General features: G+C 50.1%; 1 protein-coding gene across 4 annotated transcripts in view; it reads left to right on the top strand.

Annotated features, from left to right (window-relative positions):
• The first annotated feature begins 1,126 nt into the window (after positions 1-1,126).
• Positions 1,127-21,650, top strand: part of LOC144829924 (retinol dehydrogenase 16-like) — a 120,227-nt gene continuing 99,703 nt past the window's right edge. The window contains exon 1 of one of the 4 annotated variants that reach the window (XM_078688869.1): positions 1,127-1,538. Coding sequence is in view for 1 of the 4 variants with exons in the window: in XM_078688867.1 (XP_078544993.1) it covers positions 1,434-1,626 (193 nt within the window). In the remaining 3 variants the exon portion in view is untranslated. Of the gene's footprint in view, positions 1,627-21,650 lie in introns of all 4 variants that reach the window. The other 3 variants (XM_078688867.1, XM_078688868.1, XM_078688870.1) reach the window with 3 other exon arrangements.

Below are 21,650 nucleotides of genomic sequence, written 5' to 3'. Positions count from 1 at the left end.
GCCACGCTCTCGCCGCCGTCCCCCGCATCCGAAGAGCCACCACAGGAGGAAGGTCCTTTTCCTACCTGGCCGCCAAGACTTGAAACTCCCTTCCCTTCCTACCCGCCTCCGCCTGACCCAGGACCACCTCGCCTTCAGGAAGCAGCTCAAGACCTGGCTGTTCGAGCAGTAGCGGACCCCCCCCCCCCCCCCCCCCCCCCCCAGCGCCTTGAGACCCTCCGGGTGAGTAGCGCGCTATATAAATGCTTTGATTGATTGATTGATTGATTGATCTACCTGTATTGGGAGACAAAATGGTGGCATCATTCAGGCTGATATGGTACATAACAAAAGCAGGTACGGTCCAGCCTGAACACAGAGAACAAAACAGGATTTGATCTGGGGTGCCCCACCCTTATAGGTCAGGTGACAGGTACTCCCTGGCAGGCCACCATGTTGGGTGGGAATTTGTTATGTTGGTGTATGCTGTACCCTGAACATGTAATGCTCCTGGGTGACTGTGACGAGGAAGATGGAGGAGGAAGGTAATCCATCAGTACAGTTTTCATTTGACAGTGGCACTCTCAATGAATAGTAATTCGCTTTTAAAAAGGCTCTGACTGCCGCCGTCTTTGTAATTTTCAAGTACTATAAAAATAGGTGCGCACATTACGCTACTGCTACTTATTTTATTGACATGGGAAGAGTGAAAACAAGAACTGATCCTGCTGGGTGAAAATAAGGAGCAATGACGTGAGTATATAGCAAAAAAAAAACAACTGTGCTCATGTCTGCCGTCCATTATTTAATCAGTTGCTGCGATCTCACTGGCTTTCCCGGAGGTTAAAAGCATAATGCTAAAAAGAGTACAGCAAGACGGTGACCAATGCTTATATGGCCATATTTCTCCCTCTTTCACTTTACCACTGGGACTTTTGCATACTTAGGCTGAAAGTACGAGATCTTCAGTGAAATTGAAATAAAACAAAACTGCCATACATGATACCAAGAAAAAGTAAAGGATCCATTTACAGATTAGAATCTTAGGCCCCGGACTTCTTTCATTGGCCACTGCAGAGAGGGTGTGGCATAATGGGCACAGCTAACAACTTTGAGCTTAATTGAACTGACCTGAGTCTCCCTCGGTCTCACTCTCACAGAGTTATAACCTCAGGCAAACGAACGTCTCGTAACTTGTTAGTGTTTTTATGTCTAGTCTGTTCGGGAACGTTTGTCATTCCACAGCAGCTTCTCCCCTATCCCCGCCGCCACATCCGGGCACTCTGCCTGGCTGGCTGCTGGGGTGCGTGAGCAGCCTTCTTGAGGTCGGAGAAGATTAACTGGTTGCGCTGGTTCGACGCTGCTCACGCCCATTACGCGCTCATGGCTAAAACGCAGCTAAACGGCACAGTGGCCACAAGAAGTCCCTGGCTTCTGGTGTGCCAGGTTGTTGGATGACTCATCTTTCCGAGTGTGTGGCGCCTGGAGGAGGGGCGGCGCCGACGGGTCTCAAGGCTGCAGCGCTGAAGCAGGCATTGTGGTTCAGAGGCGCTAAGAAGGTACATTCTCCACTGGCTGCCGAGCGCTGGCCGCTATCTCGTCCTTCTTGCCTTTCGTTGTGGACAGAAGGACATTATTGGGAGGCAGGTACACTGCGTCGCCGACTCGAGTCGTTGCCGCCCAGTTTGTTGCTATTTTGCGTTGTGAAGCATGTGATGGCGCTATCGTTACTTTTTAACAGTGCAGTGACTCCTCCGGGTGGCTGTGTTGCACGATGCGCACGGGGAAACTCCGGCACCATTGTGGTGTTTTGCACTTTTTCATTTTTTGCATATTTATAAAGCGCGAACTCGACCGGAAGCAGGGCACAAGTCCTAAACAAGCATTTGCTATGCAATAGGTCTCGCGTTTACGCAAGTTTCAGCTATTGGCATTGTAAATGACAATGCCTTTTATTTACATTTTGGTTTGTAAAACATAAATAAAAGGCATTGTCATGTACAATGCCAATGGCATAAACGTGCGTAAATGCGAGACATATTGCATTGCAAATGATTGTTTCTTGCCCAACCTCCACATCTCAGGCAATGCTACTTCTGGAATTCTGCTATACCAAACAGCAATTTTTGCAAGAATCATGTATTATCGGCTTTTGGCATAAATGCAAGATTGCAAAACCTGGCTCACTAAATTATTATTATGTCTCCAGCTTGAGAAAAGCTGATCGAAAAAGAGATTCCGACCACTCTGTCATGCTTCACCGAGTGCTAAACAATTTAAACGTGCAAAAAGTCTGGGAAACCAACTCTTTACAGCAACTGTTTAAAGTAATACTAAGTTATGAAACTTGTGCTATTTCATTTAAACCAGACTTAAATTCGTCCAATCGCTAAAACACATCAGCATATTGCTATCTCCCCCAAAACACAATGGAGACTTACCTGGCAGAAAGCTCTTCAAAGAAATCTAAAAAAAAGTTATGCAAGACTTTGTCCAATTTGACACTGGAGAGATACGTCAATATTGGAAATATCAAAGATCATCAAGGCTGCGTGCTCAATAGAAAGAATCTTTGGCTCACGTCAGCTATTGGCATTATAAATAACAATGCCTTTTATTTATGTTTTAAAAAACAAGAACAAAAAAAGGCATAGTCATTTACAATGTCAATAGCTCAAACTGGCGGAAATGCGAGACCTATTGCATTGCAAATGCTTGTTTTAGCAGCCTATTACACCAATATGGTTTATCCGACTTTTCAGAAACCATATTAACTGTTGAACCCGAGTCCACCATTACTTTAAGACATACACTTCCTATTTTGATGTTGCTGGCCCATCCTTGCTATCAATCACCCCTACCACATGGTCATTATCCATTGCAACAGCATTCAGCCGATTCACTCCACGAGGTGAATTCTCACCTACATCCTTTGGAATGGTTCCCACTGTTAAAATTGTCGTAGTGTTCATTCCCTCATTCTTCTGCACAAACTGATGTTCCCACATCTGGAGCACAGCTCACTTTTTTTTTTTTTTTTTTATTTCTGTAATTTTTTTTGTAGAAAAAATATATATTTACATGGAGCATAACATATACATGGGAGGAAAAGAAAGAGAGAGAGAAGAAAGGAAGAAAGAGAGAACGCCCGCAGGGGGGGGGGGGTGTTCCACTTGTTCATTTTCTGCTTCCAGTCTTATTGACGTTTGTCCAAAACTCGTCGTGCGTGCGCGGTTTGTCCCTGGGTTCCCCGTCCCGGGGTTGCGTTGATTGTCTTTCTCTGTCACGCCCCCCGACCACAAGCGAAAGAGATAGATAGAGTAGATAGACGAGGAGGAATGGCGGCATCGCGCTTCCCTGGTGTGTGTCTTATTTGGAGGTCTGCTGCCCGGCTACTGTTAGTGGGTGGTTGGCCTTGCTGCCTATGGCGGCTTGTGTGATGAGAGGTACTTGTCTAGGGATTCCCACATGTTTGACTGCCTATGTGCTTTGGGTGAGTGTTGCGCTGTGATGGTGTCTGCCCCCCTTAGGATAGTGACCCAGTTGAGCCATGTCTTAGGTGTGGCTTTCCCTGTGTCTTTCCAATTATACAGAACCGTTTTGACTGCTGCTGTCAGCAAAAGATCTGTGAGGTCTCTGTCTAGTTTGGTTGCTATTGAGGGGGATGTGAACCCCAGTGCCAGGCTGTGGAAGTCTAGTTGCAGGGTGGCCCCCGTGATCTCGTTTATCAGTGTTTCTATTGTGTTCCAGAAGGTTCTGACTTTGGAGCAGTGGAAGAGTAGGTGAGCCAGGTCACCCTTTTCTTTGTTGCAGTTCCAGCAGCGATCACTGTCGCGGATTCCCATGGCTGATAGGCGGGCGGGGGTCCAGTATGCCTTGTGTGTGAGCCAGAATTTTGTCTGGTTTAGAGTTGTGGTAACCTTTCCCCTGGATGTGGACCTCCATAGTTCCGCCCTTTCCTTCTCGCTCAGTGCTCTGCCCACTAGTGTGCCCCAGTAGGTGTTAACCTTGTCATTCAGTTTTGTGGATTTTGGGCCTAGGGCTTTGTAGAGGTGTGCGACTTGGTGTCCTAATTTGTTGAGGTTGATGGCATATTGAATGAGAGAGGGTGTTAGTCCGTTCAGGTCTGCCCTTCTTATAGCTACCTTAATCTTCAGGAAGTTGTACAGCTCTATGTTTCCTAGATTGTGTTCGGCCTTGAGTGTGTCGAATGTTGCATTTGTGCCTTGTTTCAGTAAGTCGCTAGTCGCTGTGATGCCGTGTTTATACCATGTGTGCATGTTTAAGGTCTTGTCTCTGTATTTTATTGTGGGGTTGTGCCATATGGATTCAAACCGTGTTCTTTTTATGCTTGTGCTCATTATCTTGTCTATGCCCAGGAGCGCTTTCCTTGTGCTGTTTAGGATGGCGTTTTCTTTTATTGCTGGGTGACGGGTGGCTGTGAGTAAGGCGATGGGGTTCATACCTTTCAGTAGTTCTCTCTCTAGTGTTAACCACGCCGGAGTGTATTCTGTGCTGGGAGCGAGCCAGTATAATCCCTGTCTTGCTATGCATGCTGTCTGAAATCTTCTGAAGTTAGTTATGTTTAGGCCTCCCAGGTCTTTTGTCAGCCTGAGTTTGTTTAGGCTTATTCTGGGCTTTTTCCCCCTCCACAGAAAGCTGTTCAGCATTTTGTCTAGTCTCTTGTGGAAGTCTTCTGTATTTATCAATGGTAGCATGTTCAGCATGTAGTTCACCATAGGTGTGAGCATCATTTTAATTGTCTCTACTCTACCCCACCACGTGGTAAATTTGGGAGACCAGCTCTCCACTCTCTCCTTTATTTTGTGTAGTACGGCTTGCTCATTGTGTTCTAGTGTTGCTCTGAGGTCTCTTTCGAAGAGGAGGCCCAGGTATTTAATGGGTTTCTGCTGCCAGGTTAGGCCGGATTGGCCTAGTACCGTCTTAGTGGTGTGGATGTTCAAGGGTTTGCACTCCGATTTGTCCCTGTTTAGTTTATATCCCGAGACCTGGGCGTACTTCTCTATCGTCTCCATCAGTGCTTTGATTGATCTCTCTGGGTCCTCTGTAATTATTAGCACATCGTCTGCATATGCCGCTAGCTTGAAGGTTTCTCCCTCTACTGGTATGCCCTTTATGTCTGTGTTGGTTCTGATCATGTTTAGGAGGGGCTCTATAGCTAACAGGAACAGGGCTGGCGATAGTGGGCATCCTTGCCTGGTGCCCCTTCCTAGATGCAGTACTTGTGAAGTCCCTCCGTTTAGTACAACTCGTGCTTTGGGGGTACTGTAGAGGGCCAGCACCATCTTCCTATATTGCGGGCCGAACTCGAATTTCAGCATACACTGGTCTAGGAAGGGCCAGGATACTCTGTCAAACGCCTTCTCGGCGTCCAGGGCTATCATGACCGCTGCATTGGTGCTCTTGGAGGAGTGATTTATTATATGGCATAGCAGTCTTGTGTTATCGTGGGACATTCTGTTCCTGAGGTACCCTACCTGTGAGCAGTGTATGAGCTTGGGTAGGTAGGCGTTCAGCCTTGTGGCTAGAATTTTGGCGTAAATTTTACAGTCTACGTTGATAAGTGATATTGGTCTGAAATTCTTTGCCTCAGTTGTGTCTTTACCCTCTTTCGGTATCACTATTATATTTGCTTCTGCCATAGTCGGAGTCATGCATCCTTGCTGGACACATTTTGTGTAGACCTCTTTCATTGTGGGTCTTAGAATGTGTAGGTAGTGCTTATAGAAGCCGGCCGTGAAGCCATCTGGTCCTGGTGCCTTGTTGTCCTTGAGGCTCGCTGTGGCTCTCCCTATCTCATCCTCTGTTATGTTCATTTCTAAGGTGTCTCTCTCCTTATCTGATAGCATTGGTGTGGCAAGGCTTGCTAGGAGTTTCCCCCCCCCGTCCCTCTGAAGGGTGTCATCCCTTGTATAGAGTTCCTCGTAGAAGTTTTTGAACACTTCCAGGATCTCTTTGTTTGCAGTCTGGGATTTGTTGTTTTTGTCTTTAATGGCCCCTATTGAATGCTGTTTCTGTTTCCCTTTGAGGTATGATGCCAGGTTTTTCCCCGCTGTGTTAGCTGTACATAGGTTGATGCCTTTGTATTTATTAATCCAGGTGCCCGCCCTTTCGCTCAGGATTCTGTTTAGTTCGTACTTGCGTTTGGTTAGGGTTGTGAGGGTGTTCCTATCTTCCAGATTAGCTATGTGGCCCCTCTCTAGATTTTTAATTTCTGTTTCCAGTTCAGCGATTTTTTTGTTCCTGTCTTTGTTTATCCTCCCTTTTATGCTCATTACTGTCCCTCTGATGGTGGCCTTTAAAGCATCCCATAACAGGTCTCTGTCTGTCTCGGGGGTGTCATTAATCCTCAGGTATTCTTTGATCGCTATTTCGATCTCTGCCCAGGTTGAGGTGTCGCTAAGCAGACTGTCGTCAAAGCGCCATCTGTGGGTCGGCCTCTCATTATGTTTCCCTGATAGGGTGTTGCTTATGTGTGAGTGATCTGAGATACTCCGAGGACCAACTTCCGTGTGGTCTATGAGGTGGGTGTACGTGTCAGATATGAGGATGTGGTCTATCCTGCTGTAGGAGTTGTGAGGGTTTGAGTAGAAAGTGTACTCTCTGGCTTCTGGGTTTTGGAGACGCCATGGGTCCTTGAGGTTGAGTTTGGCGCAGAGGTTTTTCATAATGTTTCCCTTGTTTGACTTATGGCCCTGTCTGTGTGGGTGCTTGTCAATGGCTGGGTCTAGGACCTGGTTCATATCTCCCGCAACCACTAGGAGTTCTCCTAGCGGGAGAGTGTGTAGCTGTGTTTCTACCTTGTCCCAGAAGTCCCTGTCATCAGTGTTGGGGCCGTATATGTTGGCCACGTGTATCGTTTCTCCCGCTCTACCAAGACTCGTTACCAAAAATCTTCCTTCTGTGTCTGCCTGCGTGTTCACTAGTGTTAGTTTTGACTTCTTACTTGTGAAAGTGACCACCCCGTTCTTTTTGTTCTGTGCGGCTGATCCCCATATGTCGCCTATCCAGCTAGTCTTGAGGCGTGCAATATCCTCAGATTCTAGTCTAGTTTCTTGCAGTACGTAGATATCGCCTTTGAGTTTCCTTAGGTACTCTAGTACTTTCCTTCTTTTCACTGGGCTGTTGAGGTTTTTGACGTTTAAGGATACTATCTTGACATCAGTTGAGAGGTTGGTGTGCGCATTGTGTGTCATCTGTGATGTCTCGTGCTTGGCAATCTATGTGGCTTTGGACGCCGCGAGGCCCAGTGGCTGCCCCTCCTTAGTCCCTGGCTGGCTTTTGTGTCTTTTTGCTTGTGCCTGTGCTTGTTACTCCTCGTTGAAGGTGTGGAAGAGTGAAAGATAGAGTGGTAGAGATAGGAAAGAAGAGTGACCCCATGTGTGTGCTCCCAGCCCCCCCCCTGCCCTTCGTGTACCCCCCTCCCCTCCCTCCCCCCCTTACTTGCTGAGTGGGAGTGCGACGACAAAGTTCCTTTTGCTCCGCATCCTCCCTGAGGTAGAGTTTGTGTGTTGTCCATGGTCAAGTTCTCATTTGGTTCCGCGCTGTTGAGGTAGATTCTTGCGGGCGTGTAAACGTATCTTGAGGTAGTCGTTTCTTCCTTTTTGTCCCCGGTGGTCTTACTCCGACAGGGCTGCAGCATCCGGTGAAGCACTTCTTTTGGCTGCTCCTGGGGGTTTTGTATCCATCTCCTCCGTCGGTGGCTTTTGCATGTAGCGTCTCAGGTCTTCTGAGTTCTCAAATGTCATTGTTCTCATTTTGTCTGTGATCCTGAAGCGGGCCGGGCAGCAAAACTGAAGCTGATGCCTTTTTTGCGCAGTGCATCCCTGAGCGCTAGGAAGCTCTTCCTAGTCTCGACCGTTTGTTTCGAATAGTCTTGGGTCAGTACTATCTTGCTGCCTTCCCATGACAGGTTTTGATTCTTTCTGGCAAAGGCGAAGATGGCCTCGGTGTGGGATGTTCGCAGTGGGTTGCATATTATTGGTCTGGGGCCCCTCCCTGTTGTTGGCTTTCTGCCGGCACTCTGTACGCCTTCTGCACCTCGAACCTCCTGTCGAAACTCATGCCTGTTAGCTTGGGGATCATGTCTTCAAGCATATTTGCACACGAGCCTGCCTTATCCTCCATTCCTTCTGGCACTCCTAGGATCCTCACATTTCAGCACAGCTCACTTTGACAGTGGCACCATTTCTGCAAACTTTCATAAAGTAACCAACTCTTTTGGACTTGGTACATATTTCCCATGAGCTGGACTAATGAGATTATTGCCCAAATGATTGTGCGAACTGCATCAATAACATGTGCAAGACTTGGTCACTCTGTTAGGTTTATGAGCATATTGTATTTTCTTTACAGCATTCAACGTTCAAATGTTCTACCCCACCAGACGCACCTTAGCAATGTTCACTGTTTCATCCAGCGTAAGATTAGTGCAACATAAGAAATGCTCTTGTACTTTCTTAAAATAACAATTGCAAACAATTTTGTCTCCTAAACATTGATCTTTAGCACTCTCAAATTTGCAACTGCTCTCCAAAAACCTAAGAGCGGCTACATCTTGGACAACATTCTCGCCAGCAGCTTGTTTTCTAGAATAAAAGTTAAACCTCTCCAAAACAATACTGGGTTCAACAGAGAATTGTGATGCTAATCTTTTTTCTGCCTCTACAAAGGTATTCCAACTTTCAGCATCCCTGGATTCCTCATAAGGTGCTGGAATTTCAGGAAAGTTATAAAATATTTACTGACCTTCTGTGCTGAGACAGTTATAAAGAATGGCTCATTTCCTGGTTACACTATAATTTACGCCCTCAATTGCGACCACATAGATTTTGTAAACACGCACCCAGAGTTTCTATTCCAATTTGTGCTTTCCAGGTTCCCCAAGAAATGAGAGGGATGTTGGGCATTACCTCCTCCTGACATGCCAACAATAAATATACCACAAATTAGCTGAAATGATGCCAAAACAAGATTTAAAAAATAAATAAAGTTAAGGGAACTTGTGAAAAAGGCAAAAGTTCAATAACGGCCAAGAAAAGTAACAGTAGTAATAGCCCAGAGTTACCGGTTCCCAGTGGCAGTTGGTGACCCACAAAAATAGTGGATCGACATAAGTAAAATTAAACATACAAACAAACATTTACATTTAAAAATGAAAAAAAAAACCTTTCACTTACCATCTTATCCTGCAGCAAGTGCTCGGTGTTCTCTGGCCGGCTCCAGACTCTTCCAGCGCGAGGTCTGGTAGCTCCTTATCTAATCCAGACACTGCTCACATGCTGCATGAGAGAAGTGTCTGGATTCAGCGTACAAGGCTCAGTTAAACACAGAGGGCCAGATGTACGACCGTAAATAGCATGCGCAAACGATTAGCGACACGTTTGCACATGCAAAAATGAGTAGGGCCATGTACAATTCCCATTTAGCGAGTCGTAATTTTTTTGCTATTGCTAAATAGGATTTGCGACTTGCTATTAGGAAGGGGCATTTCAAGGTTGTCCCTTCCTAATAGCGACTCTCTACCCCATGCATGAATGTTTTGCACCCTCAATTGCAGTCGCAAAACCCTTGCAATTTACCACCCTCTTCAACAGGGTGGTAATGCACTCGCAAATGTGAAGGGGTCCCCTGGGGACCCCTTTCCCTTTGCAAATGCAGGGGGAAATATTTTTTAGGGGCAGGTAGTGGTCCCAGGGACCCCTACCTGCTCTAAAAAAAGAAAACATTTAAAAACTTTTTTTTTTTTAAATGCATCCTGTTTTCGAGCTGCATGAAAAAAAATGCTTTATTTTAAAGCAGTCCCAGACATGGAGGTCTACTGAGCCCAGCAGGCCACCATCCCTGGGAGGGAAAGCCATTCTCAATGTGGTCGCAAATTGCGAGTGCCTCATGAATATTGATGAGGCATGCAATTTGAGACCCCGTTGGGAATCGCAAACAGTGTGTCAGACACTGTTGTACATGGCATTTTGCAACTTGCAAATTGCGACTCGCAATTGAGCGGCATTTGCATTTTGCAAATTGTCCTGGTCGTACATCTGGCCCAGAATCTATTAAGAACTCTAACATTTTCAAATCATCGAAATGCAAAGGACAGCCTGGGGGGCAATCCGGCCCGGATTCACCTCCTGAGGCAGTGGTGTAACAAAAATTGAGCCCCCCCCCCCCATCAAGGTACATGGAGGGGCCCCCGTTCCGGATTCAGTCAGGTCAGAGTACTACACTGAGGGTGGCCTCTGCTGGTCAGATCTACCCCCCTTGCCCCTGTAGGTTGGGGGCCTGTGTCCTGCCACTGGGAGGAGGGTCTCCTCAGGACTTTAAGTGGGATGAAAAAACTGGGGGTTGTTATCTCTTAGGTGCGTGGCCAATGTAATTAAGGGTGTGGCTTAAAACACAAGCTAAAAATCTGTACGTAGCATACTGTGCATGTCATATTACACCTACAACAAAACAGCACTATTGGCTTTGTCAATGGTTATAAATTGCATAACTATGAATTTGCTGTATATTATACTGAAAATGCTTCTGTTTTTGTGAGACAGGGTGTGGCCTAAGGGCTGGAGCTGGCGACTTTCGAACTGAAAAAGCAGGTTCGAGCCTCACGTTGGCTCAACATCCTGTGATTCAAAATATGAATATGTATCCGGGTGATTTAACTGGTGGTGCCCATGTAAAGTGCTCCAAGTTTGGCTATATAAAGCTGAAAAATGAGCCTCTTTAAAGTTACCTTAGAAGCAGTGACAGATGGAACGATAACAGCGTTAAGTGTTTTAATGTTTTTTTCACCCTGAGGGTAGAAATGGAGAGGCCAAAAGGGACCCGTCTCGGCACCTGCTTTTAAGAACGGTCTGTGCAGAGCACAGGCAGGACCAGGCCCACTTAAAGCCCTGGGTCTCCTGTTACATTATGGAAACACTCTATTATAGTGTTCTGGGCCAAGGATTTCATACATTTACTACAGTTGTACATGGTTCACGAAGTCTACACCAATCAAAATTAAGTAAAGAGAAACATTTGCAGATAAATCCGTTGGACAAGACTCCCAACATTCACAACATATAACTCCTCCCGTCATCCCTTGCGAATGCAATAGAAGTGGTCTCTGGTCTGAGGGTCTCTCTGGACAGCGGGTGCGAGCTTGAGTGAATACACTTTTAATCAGAACTAAACTACTGGTTGTGTTGACTTTTCAAACACTTATAATTTAAACATTTAATCACATACACATTCACCCCCCAAAATAACCAGTCTATATTAAATCTCCGGACCAAGAACCTAGATGTAATGCATGAAATGCACCTTAAAAACACAATGCAAAGAACTGCTACAGTTCTCCAGCCGTGAAAACACAAACAACAAGCTGTAGCTTGCGCAAATCGGTTTTGGTGCGTCGCGGCGGGGGGTGAGGGCTGATGAGAGCGGGGTTAATGGAGCGTAAAACGGCACCTTCGGCAAGAAAAAATTAAAGTAATTTAATCAGCATCCCTGGAACCATGTAAGAGGGGTGTTGCTGTCTGCAGGGCTTTAATGCAGACAGCTCCATACAGATTGGCCCTCTGGTCCTGGGCTAAACCCACCCACGCCAAAAGGCGGCCTTGATTGTAGGGTTTCGGTTTCTGAACCACGATTGTTTAAAAAAATAAACCGGCGGCACTATCTGCTTTTACATTGGAAACCAAAACCAAACCAAATAAAGGCGTAATCAATAGGCTGTAATACAAGCAAGGAAAACCCTCTGCGACGCATTCGTTTAATAAAAGGATTCTATAGTTGGAGAGCTCGCAAGATGTAACTGTATACAAAAGATTACAGTTATGTGTATGGGGGTGTAGGAAAAGCTGAGCACATAAGAGGTAAACACGGAAATGGGAGAACACGAAAACAGTGGAAACAAGGGACACATCGAAAAGGAGGCTGCAACAGAAGAAGCAGAATAAAGGAAAATACAAAGAATAGGAGAGAGGGTGAGATGTATGTTAAAAGGCTATTGATGGAGAGGAGAAAGTAGGAAGACGAGAAGAGCAGGGGCAGGAAAAAAGGGTGTAGAAACAAAAGAGGGCAAATGGCAAAGTGAGAGAATAAGACATGGATGGGAAATTGTGATGTTGAGATAGAGGGGAAGAGAAAAGCATTAATAAAGGGAAGGAAGCGAAATGAGGGAGTGGAAGAGAGGGGTGTGTCAGAATGAGACAATATTTAATAAGATGACCGCTTGGGCCATATTATAGAAACGTTGGAGTGCTGCCAAAACATTATATATTAATTTTGCACTGTTTTTTACTATGTATCTAATAAAAATAGTCGAGTCTAGGCGAAGGAAGACGAACGGAAATGATGAGAAAAGGGTGGGATAGAAGAGTAGAATTTTTAGAGGGGTTGAACTGGCAGATTAAAGGTGTGAGGCAGGACAACAGAGGAGAAAGATGGACAGGCGAGTCAGAGAGGTCACATATATGTCTGCAAGTAAAAGAGAATGTGTGTGAGCAGAATGAAAGAGACGAGTGCTGGCAATAGGGGAAAAAATACACCTGGATACCGTAAATAGGGGTATGCATAAAAGGGGTAGGATCACAAGGGGCAGAGTCTGACTGTCAGCGTATACACTAAAAACAAGCGCTGCCTGAGAGCAGCTGCCTCCAAACGAAGGGAGAAACGAGGGAACAGAATACTCACCTCTGAGTGCCAGGTATTGGCATGGGAAGGAGCCTGGAGTGAAGCAGTCAATGCGTTGAGGTGCGGTTTCACGGTAGTGACTGTGTCCCCATCGAGGAGACTCGGCTGCACCAGCGTGAGTTTGGCACATCTGGCAAGAGGAGCCGGAGAAGGGATGGGCCAGCAGCGCGGAGGTGCAGTGGCCTGTCGATGAGCTGGTGGAGAGCAGTTGATCCTGTTATCTTCTTGTAGGCGGGACTGCATGAGCGGAGAAGCCGTCCACAGGTAATCGGCGAAGCGTGTGCCGGCTGACACAAGGCCATTGTAGGCCCGTCTGAGGCACGAGTGATGAGGAGGAAGCACGGAGCCAGAGCATATGGGAGCAAGGACTGAAAAAAATATATAAAGAGATAATAAAACGGACTAAGCCCAAGGGTAGAAAGACTGGGAAGTGAAGAAGCACAGGAGGGTCAGCAAGAAGGAGAGAGTTTCCAGTAGAGCTATACCTTCTAATTGCCACAAGATGGCGCTGCACACTAAAAATAAAAATAAACTACTAGCTAAACAAGCGCGCGCCTCGGCAGCAGGGAAGGGACGTGCACGATTTCCTAGCGAGAGCATGCATCCATATCGCGCCAACGTATGGTGCCGCGCGCGCCCGCTAGGAAATCGCCACACCTGCACTCGCTGCCATTGCAAGCAATGCAACGCGTGCACGTGTTTGCTGGAAAAGCTGTGCCAATGGCATTAGGTCTCTGTCGAAGCAACGCATGCGCGCTGCGTAGGCGAGACCTAAAAAGGACTATTGCTCCCAGCCTTTCGCCAGCTGGTGATCAGAACATGTGCTGCTGCTGTAAAAGCTTGCTTTAACACAGCAGACATGGCACTGGCTTATGGTCTGGCGAAATGTACAAATATAGCGTAGAGTAAACTGAACACTTACATTCAGCAATGAAGGTTCTGTTTTAACTGTCCTAAACTGTCTAACACGTTCGCCTACGTGTCTCAGTGTTACAGTATATCGTCAGCATTAAACTAACTAATGAGTTTTGACTGTCAGTTTTGCATTTGATTTGAACTGTGTAATGTCATAGATATTCTAATCGTTGCAAATGTGCAGAGAAAGTCCAATGCAACTTTTTTTTTTACAGCTGTTCAAAAAGATTCACATATCAAGGAAGTGTTCCCTCATTTTCAGCAGTGTGTGGACCCATTCAATTGAGGCAAGGCTTTAGATTTTGCACCCATAGCATATTACTGATGCTGGCTTTGGAGCACAGAGACTCTTAGGAGCAGCCCACCAAATAACACTCACTGGGTGCTGCACTGACCTCCCTGAACTCTCCTTGGAGGGGATCTCTGCTCCCTCCAAATGTAGGACAATCCATCATCAGCAGTTTAAAACTGCCTCTTCTTCTTACGCTGCTGCAGCCTCTCCTGTGCAAGCGGGAATTTGTAGAGTTCGTACTTGCTCTGGAGAGACCAACTGTTTTTGTAACTAGGTAAAGCAATCTGGGTGTGAGAGGGGTCATAATCCTCACACGGGGACAACACACCTGTGTAAGAAACAGGGCACACAACTATTTAATTCAAAACGCCCATGCGCACTTATCGCGCAATAACCACTCCACGCATCAGTTAGCGTAAAAGGCCATTTATTAGGACAGGCATGACATTCACAAATAAACATAACATCATTAACTTAAACAATCCCCCCAACATCCTGCCTTTCACCCATCATCCACTCACGTGCTCCACCAGCCACTCCCAATTCACACCATGACCTCTTTGCATCTCATTCACTTCCCCCTTTCACTTTCCAACTCCTCCGTCATCTCCATCCATCACACTCCCGTCTACCACTCCCCCCATCCTGCACCTGTAACCACCTCCCTGGAAGGGTGATTCTGCCCGTCATGGACTCCCCACCCCTCCCAGTTCCCACAAACACCCCTATTGTGCCATCCTGTCCTAAACTGGCATGTTGCCCAACTTGGCAACTCAACAAAACGCCCAGTGTCCCCCCTTGCAGCTGTGTAGTGTGGGTGGGCGGCAAAAACTAACTTCTCCCTGAGGCACCGGGGACAGGAAAAGGAAGTCCTTCCCCTCCTGTCCCCCTAAATAGCCTCCTAACCCCTCCCACCCCTGACCTAAAACCCCCTACCTAACTTCCTGCCTGTCCTTATCTCGCGCGAACACCCCGGGTAAAAGACTGGTCTGCCGACCTGCTTTCCCCGGGGGCCGCATCGCGCAATAACCACTCCACGCATCAGTTAGCGTAAAAGGCCATTTATTAGGACAGGCATGACATTCACAAATAAACATAACATCATTAACTTAAACAATCCCCCCAACATCCTGCCTTTCACCCATCATCCACTCACGTGCTCCACCAGCCACTCCCAATTCACACCACGACCTCTTTGCATCTCATTCACTTCCCCCTTTCACTTTCCAACTCCTCCGTCATCTCCATCCATCGCACTCCCGTCTACCACTCCCCCCATCCTGCACCTGTAACCCCCTCCCTGGAAGGGTGATTCTGCCCGTCATGGACTCCCCACCCCTCCCAGTTCCCGCCACCCAGGAACCCCCGGAGTGCGGTTACCTGCCCCACCAAGCGTGCACCTTTCGAGCTCAGTCTCTCTTACACCATATCGATTCGTTCCACAGACAACTAATCAGATCCCGCAGCTCCATCAGTTAAAATGCATTTCTCATGTGAGAAAGGTGCACGCCGTCATCTCGGAAAAGAAGTGGCTGCTCCAGCTGAAGCCAGACATGAGCCAGCACTTTGATACCCTGATCCGCACAAAAGAGTCTCATTGCCCTGTTCAATTTTCTGCAGGCCCTTTCAACAGCCGCAGGCTTGAGTGCACACCTCCAACTCCTTCGTGGGATAAATTCAGTTCACACAATACAGGCGCCAGCCAGATTGCGTTTCATCGCCTCCAAATCCCTCTTCATCAAATGCAACAGTGACACCCCCGATTGCTTCACCAAGTCATTTTCCCCCAAGTGGATGATAAGCATGTCCGGGCAGCCCAGCTGCGACACTTTCCTTGTTAGCCATGGTAGCAGTTCTCCCCAGCGCATTCCGCTCTTACCCCACCATTGTACTTCGTGATGGCTGCTCCTCAGGCCCAGGCTACGGCCGTACACCTGCCTGGCAGCATATTTTGAAGCCCAATGCATGAAAGAATGCCCAACGACCCAGGTGACCGTCTTGGCCCCCGGTCCACGAACACAACCTACGAAGAGAAAGAGATTAGTACCCCAGCATAACAAGAAAAACAACAACAATCTGTGCAGCCGGCCAAGCAGCACGCCCCACTCCCTCATTTGCGCACGTAACGCTCACAGCACCGCGACCGCCATCGACCAATCCTCCGGATCTCCTCCCACGACCAACCCAAACTCGCCGCCGCAGTGGCTGCCCCAATCCGAAACGAGTGTGTTCCAAACCGAGCCGGATCCCTGCCCAGTCTCCGCAAAGCCAACCGCAGAACCGCCAGCAACTGAAATGACGTCAAGCGCTTTCGCGACGCGTGCACAAAAATCTCCTCTTCCAACCTCCGTACTCGACCACAAAACCCCAGCCACTCTCGCACCGGGCACACACCCGCACACCCACTCTCCGACAGCCATACCCATTTGCCCCGACCCACCTGGTCCGTCTTAGAACGCCCCAACCATATGCCCAATCGAACCACATCCACACGCACATCCGTAAACACCCGACCCGGCGCCCCTCGGGTCCCCAGCAACTCAGACACCCGAAATGCACCAAAAAACATCCAGATCATGCACAGGCGAAACAACGCCACCTCCTCCCCATCGTAACAACAGAAATGCAACTCCCTTAAAACCTTCTCCAACAAGTCAAACGTGACCGCCTCACGGGGCAACTCCCCCCACCCATTTCCTCCCTCACTCGCCCCCAACCCCTCAACATTCGACTCAGCAGATCCGACCTAGCCGGATCAAAACCCAAATACACCATGCTGTAGAAAGAAACTCCCGCCAATTTGCCAGCAATCGTCGTCTGCGACAGTCCCTTATCCATGCAGTCCAACACAAATTGTACCACCCCTCGCTCACACACATCTTTGGGCAACCTCCACACTCCCGTCTCCCCCCCCACAAAGGCTCCAAACTCAGCCCATGCCAACCTGTATGCCCGCCTAGTGGACTCCGCTAACGACCTCTCAACCAACCCAACCACTCTCACTCCCCCCAGGCTCAGGTACCCTCCGGCACCTTGGTCTTGCAAGCTTCCGCTCCCGGCGCCAGCTTCCTGAAGCGCTGCCACTGCGAACGAGATAACGCATCCGCAATTTCGTTACTCGCGCCAGGCACATGTTGCGCGCGAAACAGCACATTGAAACGCAGACACAGCAGCATGAAACTTCGCAGCAAGCGCAGCACTCGCAGGTCCCTCGCCTTTTGGTTGTTCACCAAGTCCACTACTGTCATATTGTCCACATGAAACAACACCGACCTGTTCCTGAACTCTGGGCCCCACACCAACAATGCAACCAACAAGGGGAAAATCTCCAGAAACGCAATGCTCCTGCCCTGGCCACTGTTCCGCACACCAGCGGCCGTCCCAGAAGATCCTGAAACCTGCTGCACCCGCCGCGTCGAGTAGAGTTGAACCTGCCACACCATCCTGTCCCGCGCAAACTCCAAGGACACACCATTGAAGTCCTCCAGGAACACCAGCCACACTCGCAAGTCCGACCGGACCCCCAGCGTGACCCTGATCCTGTGGTGCGGGAGGGCCGCCCCCGACATGGCCATACCGAGCCGCCTACAAAACGTCCTCCCAGCCCTTACAACTCTGCAAGCAAAGTTCAACAATCCCAACAAACGCTGCACAGACCTCAACTCAAGCTTCTGGACCTCGAGCGCGCCTCTCAAGGCTTCCTGCATCTCCGCCACCTTCCGTACCGGTAAACGCGCCTGCCAAGCTACCGAATCCGACTCAATCCCAAGGAATGTCAGGCAACAAATAGGCCCCTCCGTCTTCTCTAGTACCAACGGCACCCCAAACTCCTGTGCCAACAACTGGAACTGCTGCAAAGCCTTTCCACATGCGCCAGAGCGACCCGCACCCACAAACAGAAAGTCATCCAAATAGTGTGACACCAGCCGGTGCCCACTGCGGTCCACAAAGGCCCACTGCAGAAAGGAGCTGAAAGTCTCAAAGAGCGCACAGGAAATCGCACAACCCATCGGCAACACCATGTCCATGAAGATGGCCCCGTCCAACTGCATGCCCAACAGGGGGAAATCCGCCGAATGAATGGGGAGAAGGCGAAAGGCCGACTTGATGTCACACTTGGCCAACTCTGCCCCCCTCCCACAAGGACCTCACCAAACCAATGGCATCATCCACTGACGCATACAGCACTCTGGAGTCCTCCTTCGCAATAAAATCATTCACAGACCCTCCTTCCGGCCAGGACAAGTGATGAATCAATCTGAACTCCCCAGGTTCTTTCTTGGGCACCACCCCCAGAGGTGAGACAATGAGATCCGACATCGACCAATCTGAAAAAGGACCCGCAATCCTGCCCTCCGAAACCTCCTTCTCCAATTTACGCGCCACAACCTCCGGCAACTCCTTGGCAGACCGCAAGTTCTCAGCCCAACGTCTCTCCCTCGGCCCCTGATATCCAATTCGAAACCCTTCTATGAACCCCCAATACAATCACAACGCCGCTTTCTTATCAGGGTACCGGGAGAGCCATGGACCCATGGCCTCCATCTTAACCGGAGTATGGGCCTTTTGGCCCAGGCTGCCCCCTACCCGTGGCAAGTTTCCACTGCTCTGATGGCGTAGCCAGCGTGAGGCACTGTGTGACTGCGTGCCGCCCCCCGCACTTTGAACACTCATGCTTGAACTTACAAGAGGGACGGTTGCAGAAACCTTTATTGAACCCCCAACAGGCCCCCGAAGACACTGGCTTGTACTGTTGCCCCGCTGACCCTGACCACACAGCCTGATGCCCCTGTCCACCTGAACTTCCTTGACTACCCGCCCCAGACTGGGCGGGGCGCGACTGAAAAGACCGATAAGTGACCGGAAGACCGCTGGCCGTATGCGTGGAAGCCGCCGCCTGCGCCGAAGACATCCATTGAATCCAGAGTTCCTGGTCCACCTCCCTCCACGGCTTCTCCGGATTAACGCTGACCCTGGCCCTGAACTCTTCGTCGTTGCTCAACCAAGCAAAACCCCCGAAATGTAGCTGCGCCTTCCTGATCACGTCCATATACTTGAACAGTGCAATAGCCCGATCCCCGTGCTTCTCACAATAGATACTCACGTAAATCAAAAAGGCCGACGTCCAATTCTCCATCGTTACCGGTATCCTCGGCCGTCTGGTCAACTCCCACTCCTCTTCCTTAGACCCCTCTTTCGCCGGAATCTCCCTATGCAGAAGCTTAAACACATCAACATATTCATGCCTCCAAATCTTCCGCCTCGTCTTTTCCGACAAATGTGATCCTAGAGGCATTGCCAGCCCCATGTACGGCAACTTCTTCCGGGGCTTCTCAACTCCTTTCTCCTTACCCCCCAGGTCCTCCATCTTGTCAGTCTGCGCGCTGGCCGTCGTGACCTGCTTCCCCCCTCAGCCGTCACCGGCTCCACCCCAACTGGGGACCCCGTCCGCACAGACCCATCCCCCACCCCCACCGACCGGCAGGGCTTCTTCCTTCCCCCTTTCGCCCCCTCCGTCCAGGCGTCCCACCAAGCACCCTCACCTGACAAGGTCGCAGGAGCGTCCCTCTCCTGTCGCCGTGCGTCTGCCGGCTTCGTGCTCCCTTTGGTAGCCCGACTGGCGCCGTCCCGTGCCTCCTGAAAAACACCAACCTTGGCAGTTGCCACCCTAGCCTTGCCCACACTTCCAATCTCACGCAACTCACCCTCTTCCAATTCATCCTCCTCATCCTCATAGTCCAACCACTCATCCTGCACATCCAGCGGCACCACTTCCGTCACAACTCTCTTAGCACCCTTCCCTTTCACTCCAGGCATAAACTCGCACTCCAACATCGCCGGTGCCCGCTCCCTCGCTGGAGGGCAGGCCGCCGCGGACCCCCTGCTTCTTCGTCCTGGTGTTTGGAGGCCGTTTTGTGCCCCGCCGGCCCACCCCGGCCTCTGCCAGCTGTCCCCGCTGGCTTGCTCCCACCCCCCCTCGAGCCGTATGCGCTCGGGGAGGCCCCGGTGCCAACAGGTCTCTGATCCGTCAAGGCAGTCCCTGAACCTTTCACTCAGACCCACTGCCCCTGAGCCCCTGAGGCCCCCCTTCCTCGACCCCCAGTTGACCCCCGACCACGTGCAGGTGCCAGGGCCCCATCGCCCCTGGGCACCCCACCCGGCTTCGCCTCCCTGGCCTCGCATAAGCGCTGCCACTCCCTCTCATATTCAGCAATGACGCGACGCTGGTCGCGAGCCCTCTCCTCCTCAGTCATGTGCTCCCACCTTTCATACATGGAAGACTGCCCTGACTCCCCCACTCCTCCCCACCCGGGCACGGGTGCCGCAGCACTCCCCGCCGCCTGCCCCAGCCCAACCTGCTGCTTCGCCTTCAGAGGGCCCTTGCCCTTAGAACCTGAGGCCTGACAACCCCCTTCCGGCCCCCCGGAAGGTCGACCGGCTGCTCAAGGATGGTGAACACCTCCTCCCCCCCAGACTCCCTCCCTGACAGCGTGAGAGCAAAATCCTCTCCAGCCGCCACCTTCCACTCACCCAGGTCCTCCCCCCTACTGCTCTCACTGCTCTCGTCATACCCCACCAACTGGCCCTTGCTCCCTGACCCCCCGGCCTGTGACGCCAGTGAAGCCTGACCCTGCCCGGGCTCCCCACCACTTCCGCGACCTCAATCCTGGCAGGGAGGCTCAGCCGCCTCCCCCCTTTCTTGGGTGCCTCCTGTTGCTTATTACCCCTCCCCCTCTTGGGCATACCTTCACGAGCCCCAAGGGGCTCATCCATGCATGCTGCGACGACAGCAGCAACCCCCGCAGACGCTGACCTAGGCGTGCGGGTCATCCCGACCCACGCCTGGTCCAGGACGCCGGGCTGGAGGAGATCAGCCCTCCCAGCCCGGCCAAGCACTAGGAGCGCAGCCCGCACCGCCTCCGCATCGGGCGTTGCCATTATAATCCCCGAGCGCTCGTTCCGTCCGCGAGATGCGTGAGATATGGCACCTTCGCTCGCCGCACCGGGGCACCAGTGGCGACACGCTGATTTTCGCCTAAATAGCACCCCGCCTACTAATAAACAAAAGTAAACTAGGCTAATCGTCGCACCGGGGCACCAGTTGCGACGTCCGCACCTCTAATACACACTCCGCCTACCTAAATGACACTCCGCCTGCACTCTCAAAAACTAACTTCTCCCTGAGGCACCGGGGACAGGAAAAGGAAGTCCTTCCCCTCCTGTCCCCCTAAATAGCCTCCGAACCCCTCCCACCCCTGACCTAAAACCCCTACCTAACTTCCTGCCTGTCCTTATCTCGCGCGAACACCCCGGGGAAAAGACTGGTCTGCCGACCTGCTTTCCCCGGGGGCCGCATTCTGACTTTTCGAACCCAGGAACTAAATGCCAAGCCTGATTTCCACGACTGGTGGGAGAGAGAGAGAGAGCGAGAGAGAGATGCAGCTTCTGTGTGTTGCCTGCTGTTACAAGCAATCTTACTTCAGGCGAGCTACTTCACTCACTTGAGAAGGCAATTCTAGGGCTGCTTTGGACACTGTGTTACAATTGTCCTTCGTGATCCTCAGGGGATTAGGAACAGCCTCACAGCAGTAGGCCCTGCTTAAGTGATGTGGAACTACAATTCAACTTAGACACCACATTACTATCAATGAAAAATGGCGTGTTGTTGCTTGTTGGGAGTCTCACATTCAAGCCCCGCAAGGGGGTGGAGAATACGTTTGTTTTAGTGAACCTGCAGTAGCATCTACTGTACGATTTAAGTTGAACT

The sequence above is a fragment of the Lissotriton helveticus genome, chromosome 1_1 (assembly GCF_964261635.1).
Source record: "Lissotriton helveticus chromosome 1_1, aLisHel1.1, whole genome shotgun sequence".
In the NCBI taxonomy this organism is placed as follows: domain Eukaryota; kingdom Metazoa; phylum Chordata; class Amphibia; order Caudata; family Salamandridae; genus Lissotriton; species Lissotriton helveticus.
The sequence above is the reverse complement of the archived record's forward strand: the minus strand, read 5'-3'. Positions and strand labels throughout refer to the sequence as shown.